At 46.9% G+C, this 22,060-nt stretch overlaps 1 protein-coding gene across 2 annotated transcripts in view; it reads right to left on the bottom strand.

The window, feature by feature from the left end:
• Positions 1-22,060, bottom strand: part of ULK1 (unc-51 like autophagy activating kinase 1) — a 180,583-nt gene that overhangs the window by 41,988 nt on the left and 116,535 nt on the right. Inside the window, exon 13 of one of the 2 annotated variants that reach the window (XM_063964660.1) lies at positions 20,683-20,854. In XM_063964660.1, the coding sequence (XP_063820730.1) occupies positions 20,683-20,854 (172 nt within the window). The remainder of the gene's footprint in view (positions 1-20,682; positions 20,855-22,060) is intronic. The other variant, XM_063964661.1, reaches the window with a different exon arrangement.

The following is a 22,060-nucleotide window of genomic DNA, read 5'->3' as shown; positions in this document are numbered from 1 at the left end:
TGTGACGTCAAACCAGGAACGACAAGCACTGAACTGATCGCACTGGCAGAGTAAGTCTCGAGCTACTCAGAAACTGCACAGAGAAGTCTTTTCGCAATATTGCGAATCTTTCGTTCGCAATTTTGCTAAGCTAAGATTCACACCCAGTAGGCAGCGGCTTAGCGTGTGCAATGCTGCTAAAAGCAGCTTGCGAGCGAACAACTCGGAATGAGGGCCATGGTTTTGCCCAATTGCTAACTAAATTCCTGCTGCGATCAACTTGGAATTACCCCATTGTTTCAGGTCACTGATATTGGAGGGCAAATGTATATGAACAGCTCATGAGGTCCCGTCACTGTAGCTCAGTTGGGTGCAAGTCCTGACTTTGACTTAGCCATTCCTTTTTTTTTTTTTTTTTTTTTTTAGAATTTCTGGTATGCTTATGGTTATTGTCCTATTGAATGCTCCAATGTTGCCCATGCTACAGTTATTGGACAGATGGACTAAAATGATCCTTTTAAACATTCTGAAATACAGAGGGTACTATGGCAGATTAAATGGCTGCAAAACAACCCTAATCATCATACCGCCATTACTGTAAATGATGATTGGTATAAGGTTTTCAGGTGATAAATAAAAAAATATATAAATTATTTTTTTAACAAATATGTCATTGTGCTTTAAGACCAAACAAACTGTTCCAAAAGTCTTATTCATAGGGCTAAGCATGATTGCTCTGAGATATTGCAGGTAAGCTTCCCGCTGGCTACCCTTCCACAAAAGCCATACTTGATCTGTGTTTTTTCTGATACTTTAATGTGTATGCTGTTGACAGAGTCCTGTAAATCCCTGGGTGTCTCTGGGTTATTTGTGATTTCTTAAAGCCCCAGAAAGTCTGATCTTTGGGTGAATAAGATGAGTAACTCACTGCTGGGAAGAGTACCAAAGCTCTCCAATGTTCTCCATTTGTAAAGTTCTCACTATAGAGTGATGGACTATTCTTTGGAAATGGCTTTATAATCCTTTCCTAACTAATAAGCAGCAAAATAGCTTCATTAACCCCTTAACGGATGATTATTATCCCATAAAACCGCTCAGATATTGTATTTGTTTTAATTAATTATTATTATTATTATTATTATTATAGTTTAAAAATAGGATTTTAATACCTACCGGTAAATCCTTTTCTCCTAGTCCGTAGAGGATGCTGGGGACTCCAAAAGGACCATGGGGTATAGGCGGGATCCGCAGGAGCTTGGGCATACTAAAAATACTTTGACTGGGTGTGAACTGGCTCCTCCCTCTATGCCCCTCCTCCAGACCTTAGTTATAGGAACTGTGCCCAGGAGAGACGGACATTTCGAGGAAAGGATTTTTGTTTAAACTAAGGGCGAGAAACATACCAGCCCACACCACAAACATACCGTACAAACGGAGTAGCAACAAACCAGATAACAGTATGAATTAACAACAGCAACAAGCTGAATATAACTAATACACAACCCACGTGTAAACAAATATAACCAGTAATACAACAACTGCAAGTAACAGTCCGCACTGGGATGGGCACCCAGCATCCTCTACGGACTAAGAGAAAAGGATTTACCGGTAGGTATTAAAATCCTATTTTCTCTTACGTCCTAGAGGATGCTGGGGACTCCAAAAGGACCATGGGGTCTATACCAAAGCTCCAGAACGGGCGGGAGAGTGCGGACGACTCTGCAGCACCGACTGAGCAAACATGAGGTCCTCATCAGCCAGGGTATCAAACTTGTAATACTTAGCAAAGGTGTTTGAACCCGACCACGTAGCTGCTCGGCAGAGCTGAAGTGCCGAGACCCCTTGAGCAGCCGCCCAAGATGAACCCACCTTTCTGGTAGAATGGGCCTTTACTGACTTCGGCACCGGTAGCCCAGCTGAAGAATGAGCTTGCTGAATCGTATTACAAATCCAGCGTGCAATAGTTTGCTTAGAAGCAAGATTTCCAATCTTGTTGGAAGCATACAGGACAAACAAAGCCTCTGATTTCCTGGTAATAGCCGTTCTGGCGACGTAAATTTTCAAAGCTCTTACAACATCAAGAGACTTTGGAACCGCCACAGCATCCGTAGCCACAGGCACCACGATAGGTTGGTTAATGTGAAACGAAGAAACCACCTTCGGCAGAAAATGTTAACGAGTCCTCAATTCCGGTCTATCCGAATGGAAGATCAAATAAGGGCTCTTGTGAGACAAGGCCGCCAACTCTGACACTCGCCTGGCAGACGCCAGAGCCAAAAGCATGACCACTTTCCAAGTGAGAAACTTTAACTCAACCTTGCGCAAAAGGTTCAAACCAGTGAGAGATAAGGAACTGCAAGACCACTTCAAGATCCCACGGCGCCACCGGCGGCACAAATGGAGGATGGATATGCAGCACTCCCTTCACTGAAGTCTGAACCTCTGGAAGGACGGCCAATTCTTTCTGAAAGAAAATAGATAAAGCCGAAATCTGCACTTTGATGGAACCCAATTTCAGGCCTGCATCGACGCCTGCCTGCAAAAAATGGAGAAACCGACCCAAGTGAAACTCCTCCGCAGGAGCTGCTTTGGTTTCACACCATGAAACATACTTCCTCCAAATACAGTGATAATGTTTCGCCGTAACCTCCTTCCTAGCTTTAAGGAGTGTGGGGATGACCTCCCCGGGAATACCTTTCCGAGCTAAGATCTGGCGCTCAACTTCCACGCCGTCAAACGCAGCAACGGTAAGTCCGGAAACACGCAGGGCCCATGCAGTAACAGGTCCTCTCTTAGAGGAAGCAGCCAGGGATCTTCCACTAGTAAGTCCTGAAGATCCGGATACCAGGCCCTCCGTGGCCAATCTGGAACGACGAGTATCGCCTGAACCCTTGTTCGTCGTACGATCCTCAGCACCTTTGGAATGAGAGGAAGCGAAGGGAACACATACACCGACTGAAACACCCACGGAGTCACCAGGGCATCCACTGCACTGGCCTGGGGGTCCCTTGACCTGGAACAATACCTCAGAAGCTTCTTGTTGAGGCGAGACGCCATCATGTCTATCAGAGGAATTCCTCAACGCCTTGTCACTTCTGCAAATACCTCTTGATGATGAGCCCACTCTCCTGGAAGGAGATCGTGTCTGCTGAGGAAGTCTGCTTCCCAGTTGTCCACGCCCGGGAGGAAGACTGCTGACAGAGCGCTCACGTGATGTTCCGCACAGCGAAGGATTCTTGTAGCCTCCAACATAGCCGCCCTGCTCCTTGTTCCGCCTTGGCGGTTTACGTACGCCACCGCTGTTATGTTGTCCAACTGGATCAGGACAGGGAGACCCTGAAGAAGGTTCTTTGCTTGCAGCAGGCCATTGTACATGGCTCTCAACTCGAGAACATTTATGTGGAGACAAGATTCCTGGCTTGACCATTTTCCCTGGAAATTTCTTCCTTGCGTGACTGCTCCCCAGCCTCGGAGACTTGCATCTGTTGTCAGCAGGACCCAGTCCTGGATTCCGAATCGGCGTCCCTCTAGAAGGTGAGAGCCTTGCAGCCACCACAGGAGAGAAATCCTGGCCCTGGAAGATAGACATATTTTCCGGTGCATGTGCAGGTTAGACCCGGACCATTTTTTCAGCAGATCCCACTGAAACACCCGGGCATGAAACCTGCCAAACGGAATGGCTTCGTAAGCCGCAACCATCTTCCCTAGTACCCGAGTGCATTGATGAATCGACACACTTGCCGGCCTCAGAAGCTCCCTGACCATGGTCTGGATTTCCAGAGCCTTGTCCTCCGGCAGAAACACTCTCTGTATCTCCGTGTCTAGGATCATGCCCAGGAAGGGCAGCCGAGTGGCCGGGATCAACTTAGACTTTGGCAAATTTAGAATCCAACCGTGATGACGTAGAACAGACAGGGAGAGATCCACATTTCTTAACAACTGTTCCTTGGACCTCGCCTTTATCAGGAGATCGTCCAAGTACGGGATAATTGTGACCCCTTGCTTGCGAAGGAGGACCATAAATTCCACCATTACCTTGGTGAAAACCCTCGGGGCCGTGGAAAGCCCAAACGGCAACGCCTGAAATTGGTAATGACAATCCTGCACCGCGAACCTCAGGAAGGCCTTATGAGGAGGGTATATCGGGATGTGTAAGTAAGCATCCTTTATGTCGACTGACGCCATAAAATCCCCCCCTTCGAGGCTGGAGATCACCGCTCGAAGAGACTCCATCTTGAACTTGAAAATTTTCAAGTATGGATTAAGGGATTTCAGGTTCAGAATCGGTCTGACCGAGCCGTCCGGCTTCGGTACGACAAAGAGGCTCGAGTAGAAGCCTTCCCCCCGTTGGGACGGGGGAACCAGCACAACAACCCTCTGTTGACACAGCTTTTGTATTGCAGCAGTTACCACTTCTCTTTCCAGAAGAGAAGCTGGCAAGGCCGACTTGAAAAAGCGGTGGGGGGGGGCATCTCCTGAAACTCCAGTTTGTACCCCTGGGACACTATGTCTAAGACCCAAGGATCCAGGGCCAATTGAAACCAGACCTGACTGAAGAAACGGAGACGGCCCCCCACCGGTACGGACTCCCGCAGGGGAGCCCCAGCGTCATGCGGTGGATTTGGTAGAGGCGGAGGAGGACTTCTGGTCCTGGGAGCCCGACACGGCGGGCGACTTCTTTCCCCTTCCACTACCTTTTGAAGCGAGGAAAGATGAGCCCTTTCCTTTTTTATATCTATTAGGCCGAAAGGACTGCATCTGATGATGGGGTGCCTTTTTCTGTTGTGTGGGGACATAAGGAAGGAAAGATGACTTACCCGCAGTAGCGGTAGACACCAGGTCAGCAAGGCCGTCACCAAACAAGACACTACCTTTAAAAGGGAGAGCTTCCATATTCTTCTTGGAGTCAGCATCAGCATTCCATTGATGAGTCCACAGCGCCCTCCTAGCCGAGACCGCCATGGCATTGGCTCTTGATCCCAAGAGGCCCACATCCCTCGCCGCATCTTTCAGGTAATCTGTCGCGTCCTTGATATAACCAAGAGTCAAATGAATGTTATCCCTATCAAGGGTATCCATATCAGAATCCAAATTCTCAGCCCACTGTGCAATAGCACTACTCACCCATACCGACGCTACCGCAGGCCTGAGCAATGCACCAGTATTAACGAAAATGGACTTCAATGTCGTCTCCAGCTTGCGATCCGCTGGATCCTTAAGAGCAGCCGTGTCAGGGGACGGAAGCGCCACCTTCTTGGACAATCGGGATAAAGCCTTGTCGACATTTGGAGACGACTCACATTTTCCCTGTCATCAGAGGGGAAAGGATACGCCATGAAAATTCTCTTGGGAATCTGCCATCTCTTGTCCGGTGACTCCCAAGCCCAGCGCCTTGCACCCTGTGAGTGCCGTTTGGTGAAGTGTGTGGGAGCATGGAGCGCAGCGCTACCGCTGCGCTGTACCTCGTTACTGAAGTCTTCTGCTGTCTGATGTCTTCGGATCTTCTTATACTCACCCGGCTTCTTTCTTCTGGCTTCTGTGAGGGGGGTGACGGCGCGGCTCCGGGAACAAGCAGCTAGGCGAACCAAGTGATCGAACTCTCTGTAGCTAATGGTGTCCAGTAGCCTAAGAAGCAGAGCCTTCAACTAAGAAGAAGTAGGTCTGACTTCTCTCCCCTCAGTCCCACGATGCAGGGAGCCTGTAGCCAGCAGGTCTCCCTGAAAATAAAAAACCTAACAAAAGTCTTTTCTAGAGAAACTCAGTAGAGCTCCCCTAGTGTGTGTCCAGTCACTCCTGGGCACAAAGTCTAACTGAGGTCTGGAGGAGGGGCATAGAGGAAGGAGCCAGTTCACACCCAGTCAAAGTCTTTTTAGTGTGCCCAAGCTCCTGCGGATCCCGTCTATACCCCATGGTCCTTTTGGAGTCTCCAGCATCCTCTAGGACGTAAGAGAAAAGTATTTTAAATATTTTATAATGTGTCCATAGGCCACATTATAAAATAACTTCACGTCGTCCCCCAATGGCAATAAAACCCCAGTGGTCTTAAATCCTTATAATAGTACCACCCAACACCCCTATAGTACTAAAGAAAACATGTTTCACAAACCACCCCACAAAAAATATTTTGTGCCCCCTACCCCATCCAGTACATTTGTATTTTCTCTAGCATCCATAAGGGATATTGGGGAATCTAGTACAATGGGGTATAGATGGGGTCCAAAGGAGCCAGTGCACTTTAAATTTCTTCAACTGGGTGTGCTCTCTCCTCCCCTCTATGTCCCCTCCCACAGGCTGTTTAGAAAAAAGTGCCCTCAGAGAGGATGCACATCTCTGAGCTCCAGGGAGTTTTCTTCAATTTCTTTTTTCTGTTATTTTCGGTATGCTGTTTGGGCAACAGCATACCTGCACCATGGGTGTTAGGGGGGTACAGTCACCGGTCTTACGAGCCGCTTCCCCGCTGCAGGACCACCGTCCTGAGGGGCTGTTGTTCAGCGGGGCACTGCACCTTGGCTGTCACAGCTGCAGCACGCCGCACACCCCTAACGCTGCCTGAAGGGGGGCCCCCTGGTTCACTGTGCGGCTGACCACGAGCGTGGCGTACGGGACCCTCCTGGGGGGTCCCGCTAAGATCCCCCCGTGTAGACTGGCACAAAAACACTTTGACTAGCACTTGTTGTGATGTTTTTAAGCTATATGGAGACTTTGCCAGTATAATATATCTCTGTAACTCCGGCGCCATTGGAGGGGGCGGAACTACATCAGAGTGGGACCTGAGGCGTTTTGGCACCTTCCTCTGCATACTGCAGCCATTCTCAGCACACACAGCACTTCCTGATTCCTCAACCACGCTGGATATCTGGTACAGGGTGTAGCAAAGGGGGAGGGCCGCTTGTGTACACTATCTGGGTCCTCTTTAGGACAGGATTTCTTAGTGTTTACTGTAATATAGTGAGCTGACAGCCTCACTGGGGCTGTACAGCTAGGGGTGTGCTGGTGTCCTTCTCTCTGTGTCTCCTCTCACATACAGTAAGGGGGGCAGGCTTGCAATATAACTGTATGTGTGTATGTGTATGTTATTGTGCTTACTGCGAAACATGGGTAAACACAAGCTGTGCAGTGTATGCAACACCAGATTCTCTCCATTATCTACTGATTCTGTTTCCTGTGAACAATGCAGCCAATCTCACAAATCAGTGAAGGGGCTGGGGGAGAGGGTCCAGAGTCCCACTGGCTAGGGTCTCTGAAAACTACGATGTCAGATATGTCAACCCAGCTCACTGCTAATGTACAGAAGACTCAGATACTACAACAAGCTGTTGCAGATTTAGCTGCTAGGGCAGATGCAGCACAGCCCCCACTCTCTAATGCAGGTCCACAGAAGCGTGGGTACTTTGATACAGATGAGGATATACAGGAGGATGGGGATGACTTGGATCCCATTAGTGGAGATCCCGATTCTGCTCAGGGTACTGAACCCCTAATTCTGGCTATACAGGACGTGTTAAAGCTCCCTCTAGAGGATGCTGCATCACAGCAGTCGTTTTTCTTTATACAAAACAAGCCTAATGTCACTTTCCCTGATTCTGCAAAGTTAGATGACCTATTAAAAAAAAAATCCAGACAAAAAATTCCAAGTGTCCAAACAGTTTTTGCGCACTTTCCCATTTGCTTCTGAAAATAGGAAATTTTGGGAGGAACCCCCTCTCTCTCGCCTGTCCAAAAAGGCGGTGCTGCCTGCCCCGGGCTCCTTTACCATCAAGGATCCTAGGGATAGGAATATAGAGACTACACTCAAATCTATTTACATGGTGGCCGGTGTATCACAAAGGCCGGTCATTGCGGGTTGCAGGATGACCCATGCCATTCATTCCTGGACCACTCAAATTCAGGGGGGACTCCCGGGAGATATGCCCTTGGTCACTATGGTGACCCTCCTAAAACACATTCAGGACACTACACGTGTCCTCTGTGATTCACTCAAGGAGATGGGGAACATTAATGCTAAAACTTTTGCCAGGGCAGTGTCGGCGCGCAGGGCCCAGTGGATTGCGGATGCAGAATCCAAACGTAGTGTGGAATCCCTCCCCTTCTATGGGAAATGGCTCTTTGGGGCTGAATTGGATACCTGGCTTTCCAAAGTTACGGCTTGGAAATCCACGTTTCTCCCCGTCGGTGAGACGCTCCTACCTGGGGCCATCTGTCCAGTCCTTCGGTATCACAGATTTCGATCTAAGGACAGAGGTGCCTCCACTGCGACTAGAGGTAAGTCCAGAAAGCCTGCAAGCACCAGCTCTCAGGAACAGACCACCACTTCTGCTTCCGCTAAGGCCTCAGCATGACGGTGTACACCCACCCCGAGGAAATCTCGAGGTGTGAGCTCGACTGCGTCACTTCAGCCGCATCTGGGAGACTTCCTGCCATGATACCTGGGTCAGAAATCGCGTTTCTCAAGGCTACTATCTGTAGTTCGACAGTACTCCTCCTCAACGATTTTTCAAATCAAGCTTACCAGCTTTGGAGTATATGCAAATTACGTTGCAAAAACCATCCAAAAGTTGTCCCAGTCCCACGTCATTGTTCCAGTACCAATACCGCAATGCGGTAAGGGGTTTTACTCCAACATATTTGTGGTGCCGAAACCGGACGGTTCGGTAAGACCATTATGAATCTAAAATCCTTGAATCCTTATTTGAAGGTGTTCAATTTCAAAATGGAATCCCTGCGAGCAGTGATTGCAGGCCTGGAAAACAGGAATTCATGGTCTCTTTGGATATCGAGGACGCCTACCTCCATATTCCAATTTGGCTGCCTCATCAGGCGCACCTGCGGTGTGCCCTGCTGGACAATCACTTCCAATTCCAGGCTCTGCTCTTTGGCCTGTCTACAGCCCCGAGGGTATTCACGAAGGTGATGGCAGAGATGATGTTCCAACTCCAGGTCCAGGGGGTCAATGTTGTCCCTTACCTGGACAATCTTCTGACAAAAGCAAGATCCAGGGAGCTTTTATTGCTTCATATCAACTGCACTATCCAACTTCTGTCACACCATGGGTGGATTCTCAACTTACAGAAGTCCCACCTAGAGCCGACTCAGAGGCTCCTGTTTCCAGGGATGTTGCTGGATACTGTGGCCCAGAAGGTGTTCCTACCAGAGGACAAGGCGAGAACACTTCAAGAGATGGTCCGCAAGGTGCTCCAACCTACTCGAGTGTCCATCCATCTTTGCATAAGGTTGTTGGGAAAGATTGTCACCTCATACGAGGCGATCCAGTATGGGAGGTTCCATGCCTGAATGTTTCAGTTGGATCTCCTGAGAAAGTGGTCCGGATCACATCTACAGATGCACCGGATGATTCGGCTGTCACCTCAGGCCAGGATTTCCCTCCTGTGGTGGCTACAGTCCTCCAACCTACTGGAAGGCCGGAGTTTCGGGATTCAGGATTGGACCCTCCTCACAACGGATGCGAGTCTAAGGGGATGGGGGGCTGTCACCTAAGGGGCGCAGTTCCAGGACAGGTGGTCAACCCATGAAAGCCTCTTCCGATCATTATTCTGGAACTGCAGGCGATCTACAATGCTCTGCTTCAGGCATCTCCTATGCTCAGGGATCACGCGATCCAGGTACAGTCAGACAACGCTACAGCTGTGACGTATATCAATCGACAAGGAGAGACAAAAAGCAGAGCCTGCATGCAAGAGGTGTCAAAGATACTCCTCTAGGCGGAAAGAAATGCAAGAGCTCTGGTCAGCAATCTTCATTCCGGGTGTGGACAACTGGGAAGCAGACTTCCTGAGTCATCACGATCTCCACCAGCAGATGTTCCAGCAGGTCATCAACCGGTGGGGCTGCCCGCAGACAGACATGATGGCTTCTCGTCTCAACAAGAAACTTCCCTGGTATTGCTCACGAACCAGGGACACTGGGGCGAGAGCAGTGGATGCACTAGCATCGCCTTGGCCTTACCGGTAGGTCTACCTGTTTCCTCAGATTCCATTGCTCCCAAGGGTGCTCAAGCGAATCAGGAATCAAAGAGTCCAGGCAATTCTGATTGCCACGGATTGGCCCCAGAGGGCGTGGTACGTGGATCTTCTGGAAATGTCCGTCGAAGACCCTTGGCCTCTGCCTCTAAGAAGCAATCTTCTTCAACAAGGACCGTTCGTCTACCTGGACTTACAGCGACTTTGTTTCACGGCATGGATGTTGAGCGGAACATCCTAGCTCACAAGGGCCTTTCCAAAAAGGTTATTGCTACCATGGTTCAGGCAAGAAAACCGGTGACGTCAAAACACTATCATCATATCTGGAGGAGATATGTCTTTTGGTGCGAGAAGCGCACGTACCAGCCTGCTGAGTTTCACTTGGGACGTTTCTTGCGTTTCCTGCAGACTGGTGTGGATAAAGGCTTACGTCTGGGTTCCATTAAAGGTCCAGATTTCAGCCCTCTCCATTTTCTTCTAGAAGAAACTGGCAAGTTCAGACATTCTTGCAAGGGGTACTCCACATCCAACCTTCTTTTGTGCCGCCTACAGCACCCTGGGATCTGAAAGTAGTGTTGGATTTTCTACAATCCTCCTGGTTTGAACCTCTGATGACGATAGTAGACAAGTACCTCACGTGGAAACCGGTGATGTTTCTGGCCCTGGCTTCTGCTCGACGTGTCTCGGAAATGGGGGCCTTATCGTGTAAAAGTCCATACTTGGGTCTTTTACGAGGACAGAGCAGAGCTCCGGACTAGGCAGCAGTTCCTATTGTGATTCCGTCCGGTTCTGGCGCTTCTGCGGAAGCATTGGATGCTGTGCGAGCCATGAAGATCTAGGTCAAGAGAATGGCTCGGATCAGAAAGACAGATTCTTTGTTCGTGCTCTATGATGCACAGAAAAAGGGTTGTCATTGCTCGTTGGATTAGCCTTACTATTCAACAGGCCTATGTGTCGGCAGCCTTACCTGTTCCTAAGTCTCTGAAGGCCCACTCTACAAGATCAGTGGGTTCTCCCTGGGCGGCTGTCCGTGGAGTCTCGGCCTTACAACTATGCCGAGCTGCAACTGGTCGGGGCAAAACACTTTTGTTAAGTTCTACAAATTTGATACCCTGGCCAAACAAAGAGGATAACCAGTTTGGGCAGGCGGTGCTGCAGCAGTCTCCACACGTTCCCTCCCATTCTGGAAGCTTTGATCATCATCATCATCATACTAGATTCCCCCAATATCCCTTATGGATGCTAATGAAAAAAGTATTTTAATTACCTACCGGTAAATCCTTTTCTCGTAGTCCATAAGGGATATTGGGCGCCCACCTCAGTGAGTTGACTTTTTTGCAGGTTCTTGTTATGTGGTTACCTGTTCAGCTGTTGCTGCTGTTACCAGCCGTTGATGGTTGTTATATGTTAGTGGTGTGCTGGTATGCAAATCTCACCACTCTTTTTTTTATTTATTTTTATATTTGTTTATTAGGTGGATCAGAACACAATATCAAACATAGCTGTCAAAATCGAAAGATGTACAAACTAGTACATAAAGTCAGAAAGGACAATATAGACAGTAAAATAGACATGATCCATTTTAACAATTTTAGGAGAAAAAGACAGAGTGAGAGTGGAAGAAAAGAGAGGAGAGAAAAGAAAAGGACAGTCAAAGCAAAGAAACAAAGAAGGTGGCTAGGAGAAGAGGAATAGAGAAGGGAAAGGGAGAAAAGATAGAAATGCTGGATTCTCGGCGAAAAAGTAACATAATAATTGGTACGACCTGAGAACAGGACGGCATTTTAAAGAGCGAACGGGGAGGCTACTCGCTGGAGGGAGATCCATGGGGACCATACAGAGTTAAATTTTTTGGAGGAGTTAATGATGCTAGTCATGTATTCCATGCGGTACACGTACCAAATACGAGCTAAAATAGAGTGAATGGAGGGAGCATCAGTACGTTTCCAGTCCATTGCAATTTGGCAGGTGGTCGCAGAGACCACATGACGCATCAATTGGTTTTGGTGCCTGGATAAGGTTGGGATATACAATGGTAAAAGAAAAAACTTTGGGTCGTAAGGAATGGGCAGTTGTAGTAAAGTCGTTATGTAGGCAATGACATCCTTCCATAGAGTGACTATTTTAGGGCAGGACCACCATATATGTATGAAGGAACCCTCGGTATCACAGCCCCTCCAGCACCTATCGGAAGAACCAGGATACATTTTACAAAGTCTAGAGGGGACGTAATACCATCTGTAAAGCAGTGTGTATATATTCTCTTTAATCTTAACGCAGGTAGAGCTAGAGGCAGCGTTGACCCAGATCTCCGACCACTCATCTTCAGTGAGGGTAGCCTGAAAGTCGGTTTCCCAAGCTGTCTCATAAGAAGTGGGATGAGGGGAAGGGTCTTCGGTAAGTAATGTGTATATGAGAGATATCAGGCCTCTAGTGGAAGAACGTCTAAGGCACAGTGCCTCGAAAGTAGTCAGAGGTCGTTTGGTAACAGTCGGGTGCATGGTAGAGTGAAAGTGTCTGATTTGGAGGAACTGAAAAAAATGTTTAGTGGGAATAGATATATCTTTTTGAATTTGAGAGAATTGGGGAAAATATGCGGTCGTGGAGATATCGTTAAGAAGCAGTATGCCCCTGTTCTTCCATGGGAGGAACGATGTCTTGTGCATACCCGGAGGAAAAGCAGGATTATGTAGAAGAAGCACAATCGGAGATGGAGTGGGGGCTAGTCTGAATTTTTTGTGTGCAGAGTCCCATATAGATAAGGAGCGAGATATAATCGGGTGAGAGGCTACAGTTTTGGGACGGTTGGACCTTGGTATCCACAGAAGGGAGGAGAGAGAAGCAAGCCCCAGGACAGCTGCCTCAATGTCAGCCCAGACCTTCCGTGCCCCAGGGTTACACCACTGTACACAATGAGCCAATTGTGCTGCAAAATAATAACGTCTAAAGTCTGGAATACCTAGACCTCCACCAAGACTCGGGCGCTGTAACAATCGTAGGCGAACTCGGGGGCGCTTGTTAGCCCAAATAAAACTAGAGGATTGAAATCTCAAAAATTAAAAAAAATAAGAGGGGACGAAGATTGGGAGTGTTTGGAAAAGATAAAGAAGCCTAGGGAGCACATTCATCTTCACCTAATTAATTTGTCCGAACCATGATATAAACAAAGAAGACCACGAGAGTAGGTCTGATTTTACCTGATCCAGAACGCGGGGGAAGTTAGCCTGAAAGAGTTGGTGATGTCGATGGGTGAGATAGATACCTAGGTATTTAAGTTTACGTTTATGCCAGGTGAACGGAAAGGAAACTTCGAGAGCTAGTTTGGTTGGGCCCGGAACATAAAAATCAAGTACCTCAGTTTTGTCGGGATTAATTTTATAACCAGAAAATTTGGAATAGAGTTCTATTTCAGTCAAAAGAGGTTGCAGAGATTGGGCCGACTTTCCCAGGGATATAAGGCGCATTGGCGCGTATCCTTGCGGCTAGGGGTTCCATAACGAAGGCAAATATTAAGGGGGAGAGTGGGCAGCCTTGCCTGGTACCGTTAGTAATCCCAATAGGGGAAGAGGTAAAGCGGTTAACTGAAACCGTGGCTGAGGGAGAGTGGTACAGCGCCTGAACACCCCGGAGGAATCTACCAGCAAAACGCATTCTGTGGAGAACTTGAAAGGCAAAGGACCACGAGATACGATCGAATGCCTTCTCGGCGTCCAAAGCTAAAATCAGCGAGGGAAGTTTCTGTACACGTATAGAATGGATTATGTCTATGGCTCTCCTGGTGTTATCAGACGCTTGGCGTCCTGGGATAAAGCCCACTTGGTCCGGATGAACCAGGTGGGGAAGATAAATAGTGAGACGCAGGGCTAAGATTTTGGTGTAGATCTTTAGGTCTACGTTGAGTAAAGAGATAGGTCGGTAATTAGCACATTTCGAGGGGTCTCTATCAGGTTTTGGGATCACTACTATGTCAGCTTGTAGTGTAGCGGTTGCGAATGAGGCTCCATTCAGGATGCCATTAAATAGAGAGGCGAGGCGGGGAGCAAGATCGGGCGCAAATGTCTTGTAGTAATGGGCCGTAAAACCATCGGGTCCCGGGGCAGCTGAGGGTCGCATTGATTTTATTGCAGCTATGGTCTCTTCCTGTTAATGTCAGCATTCAATGCGGACAGTTGGCTTTCAGTTATAGAAGATAGGGGCGTGTCAGCCAAGTAAGTTTGGACAGCCTCAGTGTCGCGTGGGGAAGCAGGAGGCACTGGCAGGTTATACAGGAAGTTATAAAAACCTCTAAATTCATCAACCATCACTCTGGAATCGTATGTGAAGCCTTCAATGTAGCAGAATAGAGTTTATCAATGGAGGTCAAGGCCTGCTTACGTCGCAACTTGTTGGCTAACAGAGAGTCCATTTTATCAGACTTGTCATAAAATCTTTGGCGTAATTTCCGCAGGGTAGTAGCAGCCCGATGGGAGAGGAGAGTATTCAACTGTCCTCTAAGATTATCAATCTGATGAAGAAGGGCGGACGTGGGGTTAAGTTTATGTTGGTCTAGCAAGGTCGAAATTTGACTTTCAAGAGAAGAGACCTCCTGTGTCATCTTTTTTTGCATAATGGAGGTTTTTACCATTATGTGGCCTTGGACAGTGGCTTTGTGGGCCTCCCACACGACCCCAGGAGCAACATCTGGGGTATCATTTTCCTCAAAGTAATGTTTGAGGACTTCTCTGAGTTCATTCACATTCGAAGGATGCAGTAACAGCGTGTCATCCAATCGCCATTTGCGAGACGGAGAGGGACCCTGCAAAAGAGCCAATAGAATATAGACCCCCACATGGTCGGTCCATGTAAAGGGGGTAATACCAGCATCCACTAAGGATGTGGAAAGAGGTTGGGAGACGTGAAGCATGTCAATGCGCGAGTATTGTTGATGGGGGGCCAAGTAGTGTGTGTAGTCGCGGGCCGAGGAATGGCAGAACCTCCACGAGTCACAAAGGTTAAATAGTTTGAGGGAAGAAGTGAGAGTAAGAGAAGCCCTAGAAAATGTAGTCTTTGTTGGAGCTTGAATTGCTAGATTTGTCAAGGGACGGATCAAGGATCGTATTGAAATCGCCACCTAGGATAATGTGACCCTGCGCAATTTTGAAGGCGGAGAAATAAATGTTGAAAGAACTGAGCTTGATCCTGGTTGGGAGCATAAACAGAGACATAGGTGTATGTATCAGAGCGCAAGGAGCCAATCACAGCTACGTTTCGTCCTTCCGGGTCTGCTATCATCTTAACATGATTGAAAGGGACCCGGCGGTGAAAGAGGATCGCCACACCCCGTTTTTTACAATCAGCTGAGGCAAAGTAGGTCTGGGAGTATCCCTTGCCTTTCAGCTGGGTATGCGAGCCGGTTAGGTGGGTCTCCTGAAGGAAAACAACATCTGCCCTTTCCCTATTACAGGCACCAAGGACTATAGTGCGTTGTTTAGGGGAGTTAAGGCCATTAACATTAACAGAAAGTAGTTTCAAAGCCATAGCGAGAGGTGAGGGGAAATGCTAATTCCAAATGGGAGAGATCGCCCGAAGGGAAACTAAAAAAGAAAAAAATTCACAAAGAATCCACACCAGAGCCAAGGAAATGAGGGAGAAGAAGAGAGAAAGATAAATACAAGGTGAAGACATAACAGGAAAAGAGAAGAAGACAGAAAGCACCCAAAGGGGCAACAACCCCGAGGAAATGGGTCCCACTGGAGGACCGCTATAAAAAACAGTACAGCAACAACAATCATTAATGATAGAGGGTGCATGGGGGTGGCAAAAGGTCAGAACCTATGTGACCAGAGCATCCTGGTCCCAAACTCGTCGGGGGGACCCGACAAATCAAAAGCAATCCCTACTGGTAGGGAGAGAAAGGGTAGAAATGCTACCAATACCGGCGGGGAGAGGAAGTGGGGGGAGGGGGGGACAGGGGAAGGAAGAAGGGTAGGACAAGGGAAGAGAGAGGGGGAGGGGAAGAGACACGGGGGTGCAGCATATTAAACTAAAAGAAACCTAGGCAGTATCAATACAATAATATATGGAAGATCTTGAGTTATCAAAAACCAGCAAGAAAAAACAGACGAGAAAAAAAAAATTATACATAAAAATTAGCAAAACGCAGCAGAGCAGCCCGAGGGCGGGGCGTCCGAAAATAGAAAAACAATACGGCAGGAACCCGGAAAACAAGGGTCGCTACCAAATCACAGTCATGGAAACAGAACGATGTCCAAGAACTGCAATGGGTAATGGTGAAGGCCAAGCAGGAGTCCCAGTGAGATCAGGGGGTCTGTATCCCCTGAATGCTGACGGCCCACTTTCGACCACTCAGCCGTCGGCGGCTTCGAACGCTGAGCTGTAGGGTAAGCCAAGGAGGTGTGAAGAGAGGCCGGAAGCAGATCCAATTTGGCGAGCAGGGCCTGACCTTGAGTCAGAGTCTTTGCCGAATACGTGGTGTTGTTGGTGAAGACCTAGAGAAGAAAGGGGAACCCCCATCTATAACGAATGTTGTGTTGACGAAGGATCTTCGTGATGGGTTGGAAATCCCTCCGCTTCTGGACAGTAGAGGGAGCCAGGTCTTGAAATATTTGCAGTTGCATGACTCGGAATAACAGTGGGAGCATCTCGGGTGGAGAACAGAATTCGCTCTTTGGATCTATAGTAGTGAAGGCGTACAATAACATCTCTAGGGGGTTGGGTTGCCGAAGGATTGCTTCTAAAAGGCCCTGTGAGCCCTGTCGAATAGGCAATCATCGTCGGAGAGGTCTGGCACCAGGTGCTGGAAGAAATCTTTAAGAAAGGACTGCAGAGAGGCACCGGACACAGATTCGCAACTTGGCGAATGTGGAGATTGTTACGTCTGGTGTGATTTTCTTGATCTTCCTGCTTTTCTTTGAGTAGTTCAATCTCGTCGTGAAGTCGAGCGAGTTCCGAGTCCATACGATGTTGTGAGCGACTGAGGTCATCAGTTTTAGATTCCAAAGCATCAGTCCTGGTCCCCAACAAAGCGATTTCTGATTTAAATTCTGCGACCACTTTGGAGAGTTCCTGGCTAAAAGCAGATTGTACACCTTCCAGCAAAACGGTCATCACGGCCTGTATTTGCGGGTCAATACTTGAATCAGAGGGGGATGGAGAAGAAGGGAAGTCAAGCAGGGACCCTTGCGTCTGCGCAGGTTTAGCTTTGCCCCCAAAGAAGTTTGTGGGAGCCTGCTGGACTCTTTTATTTTTCGACATAGTGGGGATGAGCAGGAAAATGAAAGCAATTGACAAAGCTGAAGTGGGGAGGGAAGCACCGGTAGCACTCGGATATATATATACGGGAACCAGGATGGGGTGAGGTCACACTACGGGAGCATGTTGTGGAAGGTTATCTCCAGCAGCACTCCGTGGTGGTATACAGGGATCACAAAGTGCAGGGGACACGTGTCCTACAATAGAAGACTGCCCGTTGTAGAGGGCTTGATAACATTAAAAAAAAAAACCCTGATGCGCTCTTTAATTGGAGCTATATCAGTTGCACAGGATAGTGTGGAAATAGAACAAAGGGGGCGTTCAAATGTGCTGAAGTAAAATAAAATAAGATAATAAAAAAATATATATACACTGTATATAATTTAAAAAACAAACAAAAAAAAAACACAACACTTTACTTGTAACCCAGGTAGTGTACAGTGAGGCCAGCTGCATATAATAAGCTACTGATAGATAGTAGTATGGGTGGGGAGTACAGGGGCACACTGTCTCCTTATATGCAGGCCAGAGAGCTCAAGCAGGACCAAGGCTCAGACCCCCCAGACCGCACACTTATCTGCCAGAGTGGTCTCCAGCTGCATCCAGGAGCTGCTGCACGCGGATTCCTCCAGTCCAAGATGGCCACCGCCAATGGGCTCCCGTGGACACTCTCTCCCAGCAGCCGCAGACCAGGGTCATCAGTCAGCAGCGTCCTGCGCCGTTTCAGCACCTCCCGGATCCCCAGGCAAGGCACCGCGAGTGGGGTCGTGCAGTGGATGAAAGCCACGGGCGGAAGTGCGGCACTCGAACTCCCCTAGAGCCGCGGCCGGAAGCCAGCAGAATCGAGGACCCGGCCTTACCACGGAGGGAAGGCCGCAACCTGCTAGGACTGGATGATCCAGTCCCTCGGCCTCCGTAGCTCACCCCCTCCAGTACAGCGCACCGAGGTCAGCTACAGAGCGCTGGGAAAGTAACTAGGGTGGGCTTGGGTGGGCAGAATAAAGGGGTAAATAGGAGTCTCAGCAGTCGGAGCACTCTCAGGACACGTCCGCCCTGCTAGGTGGTCAAGCCACGCCCCCCCCAAATCTCACCACTCTTTACTATATTTCCTTCTCTCATATATGTCCTTTCTTCTTCGGGCACGTTTTTACCTATAACTGCCTGTGGGAGGGGGCATAGAGGGGAGGAGCCAGCACACCCACTTGAAGAAATTTAAAGCGCACTGGCTCCTTTGAACCCCGTCTATACCTCCCAGCGTGTGTAATGGAGGACTGATGAGATTTGCCAACATGATGACCCAACCCAAGCATCAGCAATTCAGGGAATTGCCTTGATAGATGCTAGACACACCCAATCTGACCTTAATTAACATGAGGCCACTCCATAGGAGAACAGTTGCATCTCTTCAGTCTCAAGTGGAGATGTGCTCAAAATGCATAAGCTTGGTTCTGGAACATGTGCAATGTGAAAACACAAACGTTACACTATGCAGGTATACCTGCAACTCAGCATTAGGTCTAGTGGCACTTTAGGGCAAAGGCCATACGTATAAGGTGATTTAATTATGACACTGGACAAGTCCCAGTGCCAATTCAAATTAGATTATTTAAATAAGAAATAAGATAACCATACATAAAATGTGCAACACTGCACACATTGTATTAAAAAGAATAAAAGGTTCTTGTGGAAACCATCACTGATATATAAGACATAGAAATAATGGGTAGAGGATGTGCTTTTGTAAATATAACTAGTTACCAGCCCGTCAAAATGACAGAACAACATAACCGTAATGTCAGTGTCGGCGGCTGTGTGCACCCGAGAGAAGAAACATTTGAATTGCTCCGTTATGTGCCATCTAGTGGCCACCAGGGCGCAAAACACTTGAATCCCCCCCCAAGACATGAGGAGCAGTGTTAGCCTTTTAAATATATAGACTGTGATGTACAAACATTGTAACTTTAATATTTTCCTAGCATTATTTGATTTTGAGCCTTCTGCAGCCAGAAACTCTTGGAATCCTTCCACACCACCCCGATAGCTTGTGGGCAAACTGTAATTCCTACTAAATCACACCAAGTAAACTCATGGGATTTACACACAGAGAAAAAAAATATCTGATCCTTTGTTTTAAATGCCTGGGAAACAGAGCAGAGTTTAATTATATTGTTCAGACTGAGCAGCCATAATTAGCCAGCACGGCACAAAGATGCAGATGACTGGGATACAGGCAGTATAACAAAAGCATCACACTTGTTGTATGATTTACCATGCCCCTTATAGCACACTGCTTTCTATTTACCCCTCTCCAGCAACTGACACAGATTACATTTACAATGTGCCGTGATGGAAAGGAAATTCAAGAGTAAGACAGCTGGTTCTTAAAATGTTCTGTTTAAACAAAGCCATTTTTGTAAAGTGCCTCTGAAATGTTTGGAAGTGTGGTGTGTTACGCCTCAGACATGCCCAGGGCACATCTCATCAGGTAGGAATAAAATGCATTAATCAGTAAATTATTGAAAGCAACTATGAACTGAATGGAGAGATAGAAGGACTTCAATTAACATCAATTATTCACATAATAGTTGTGTAACTGCAAAGACAAATGGCACACACTACCAGATCCCGTGGCTCCATGTGGACAAGTTATCAGTTCTGGGCCCTATTATTTTTTTGGAGAGTCTATTCCAGTCTGTGGGGTCTATTTACTAAGGGGAAGATGTACTAAGCAGTGAAAAGGAGAAGAGAGCCAGTGAAGGAGTTCCCCATGACAACCAATCAGCATTGAAGTAACATTTACAATTTGCATACTATAACATTATATAGAGCAGATGATTGGTTACCATGGGCAACCTCTCCACTGGCTTGTTTTTCCACTCTTATCACTGCATAGTACATCTCTGAACAGTGGTAATGAAAACCTGGGAATGGATGAGCGGAAATGACAGTTGCCCATGGATTTAACCAATTTTTCTGTTTCCAGTGTTTGGGAGCAAATGGCCAACTGTCATTTTTGCTCATCCATTACCAGGTTTTCATTCCAACTGTCCAGATCTGACAATAAATCTTTAGGTGGATGGGCAGCATTAGTAAATAGACCCCTATATCCCTATTGCTGGTTTGGAACTACGGTACAACTCCCAGAATTCAATAGTATAAGCAGCAAGAAGAAGGAAACAAAACAACAGGAGATCCACAGGTTGTCTAAGATCATCCCTTACATGAGAACTGCACGAAGTTACTAATTAGGAAAATGTAGTAAAACTTCTAAGAGTGGGGAAGTGGAGACGTTGCCCATATAAACCTATCAGATTTTAGCTAGCCATTCTATAAAATGATAAGAAGAAGTTTATTGGTTGCTACGGGCAACTATTTCACTCAGTAGAAGGTTTGATACATTTTCCCACATAACCTCTTACAGGCACATACACACGTGAGCTTTGTAGAATCTATCTCTTGTATACAATAAACAAACCTTGGGAACTTGGGAACTGTGCAGGCACCATAACAAAATCATCTGTGTCACACGATGAGTTTTTGCTGCTACTTCCACCTGACTCCTTTGATACTTGCAGAAAGCCCGGAGAATCGGGAATTGGAGATACCAGAGTTTTTTCCTGAAGTTGCTGCATTTCTCCCAGGGACTGCTGGGGTGTTGGAAAAATGTTATTAGATGACACAAAGTCATGATCTGTCCTTTAGACTGGCAAATATCTACCACTGGGCTAAATCATGACCATTCATCTTACACTATCTCAGAAACTATAGCGGGCCTATAGACCACAGTACTTATATCCCAGGTAGCCTCTCACAAATGCTGTATCATCAAAGCAGATATCTGCCAACTGGAACAATATTCCATTGTTTATTTATGTTGTATAAAAATTACCAGGACTTCTGATAATAAAGTGATTGAAATAAATATCCCATACAGAGATGTTAAATTAATTTGTTTTATCTATGCAGTCAGACTTTAGAAAATGTTCCCCAATATAGCCATGCCACTTTGGAATAACTGTAATGAATAAAAGGATAATTTTCAGATTTAGAGGGAATTCAGTTTTTTTTTTGGGGGGGGGGGGGGGGGGGGGGGGGGGTAGTAATTCAATTGTAGGCCATTTTTTTCTCCTGAAAAATATTTCATTTTCAGGTGATAACACAATGGGGTAAAGTTACTAAGGTGGGCGTTTTTTTTTAGAACTGGTGATGTTCCTCATAGCAACCAATCAGGTTCTACTTAACATTTATCTAGATGCTAGATAATAGATAGAATCTGAATGGTTGCCAGTTCTAAAAAAAACCTCCCACCTTAGTAAATTTACCCCACAGAATCTATGATAAATTCACAGACCTATGTGTTTTTGTGATCACGATCGTGAAAACTGGACTGTTTCGGGCAGGTGAAAAAAATCCCTGATCAGCGTTGGCTTCGTGGCTAATTGAATTCCTCCCATAATGGCAATATTAAGCTTAGGTAGTAATAGTGTTCGTGTTTACTGAGCAAATTAAAAATACTTGATAAGTATTAAATACAAAGACTGATGCATTACTTCCCCCTACAAGTGCTGCATCATGAGAAATATCTGATTGTACATGTAATCATAGCACAAGAGCAGATATCGGTCAGGCCTAAGAAGCTACAAACTAACCCTCTATTACTTTTCAAAATGAAAGATAAAATCCTAATGAGCTGTGAAATGGAGATCATCAGTATGAAGTACACCACAAACACCTTCTCTGCTTTGGTGAAACGGATGAAGTTGTCCAATTCTCTTATTTATTTCTATACTTACATTATGACAAAGATTTGCGGCAAGGCTTTCTTTTTTACTTATCTATTTTAATTGTGTTTC

The sequence above is a fragment of the Pseudophryne corroboree genome, chromosome 1 (assembly GCF_028390025.1).
Source record: "Pseudophryne corroboree isolate aPseCor3 chromosome 1, aPseCor3.hap2, whole genome shotgun sequence".
NCBI classification, from domain to species: domain Eukaryota; kingdom Metazoa; phylum Chordata; class Amphibia; order Anura; family Myobatrachidae; genus Pseudophryne; species Pseudophryne corroboree.
The sequence above is the reverse complement of the archived record's forward strand: the minus strand, read 5'-3'. Positions and strand labels throughout refer to the sequence as shown.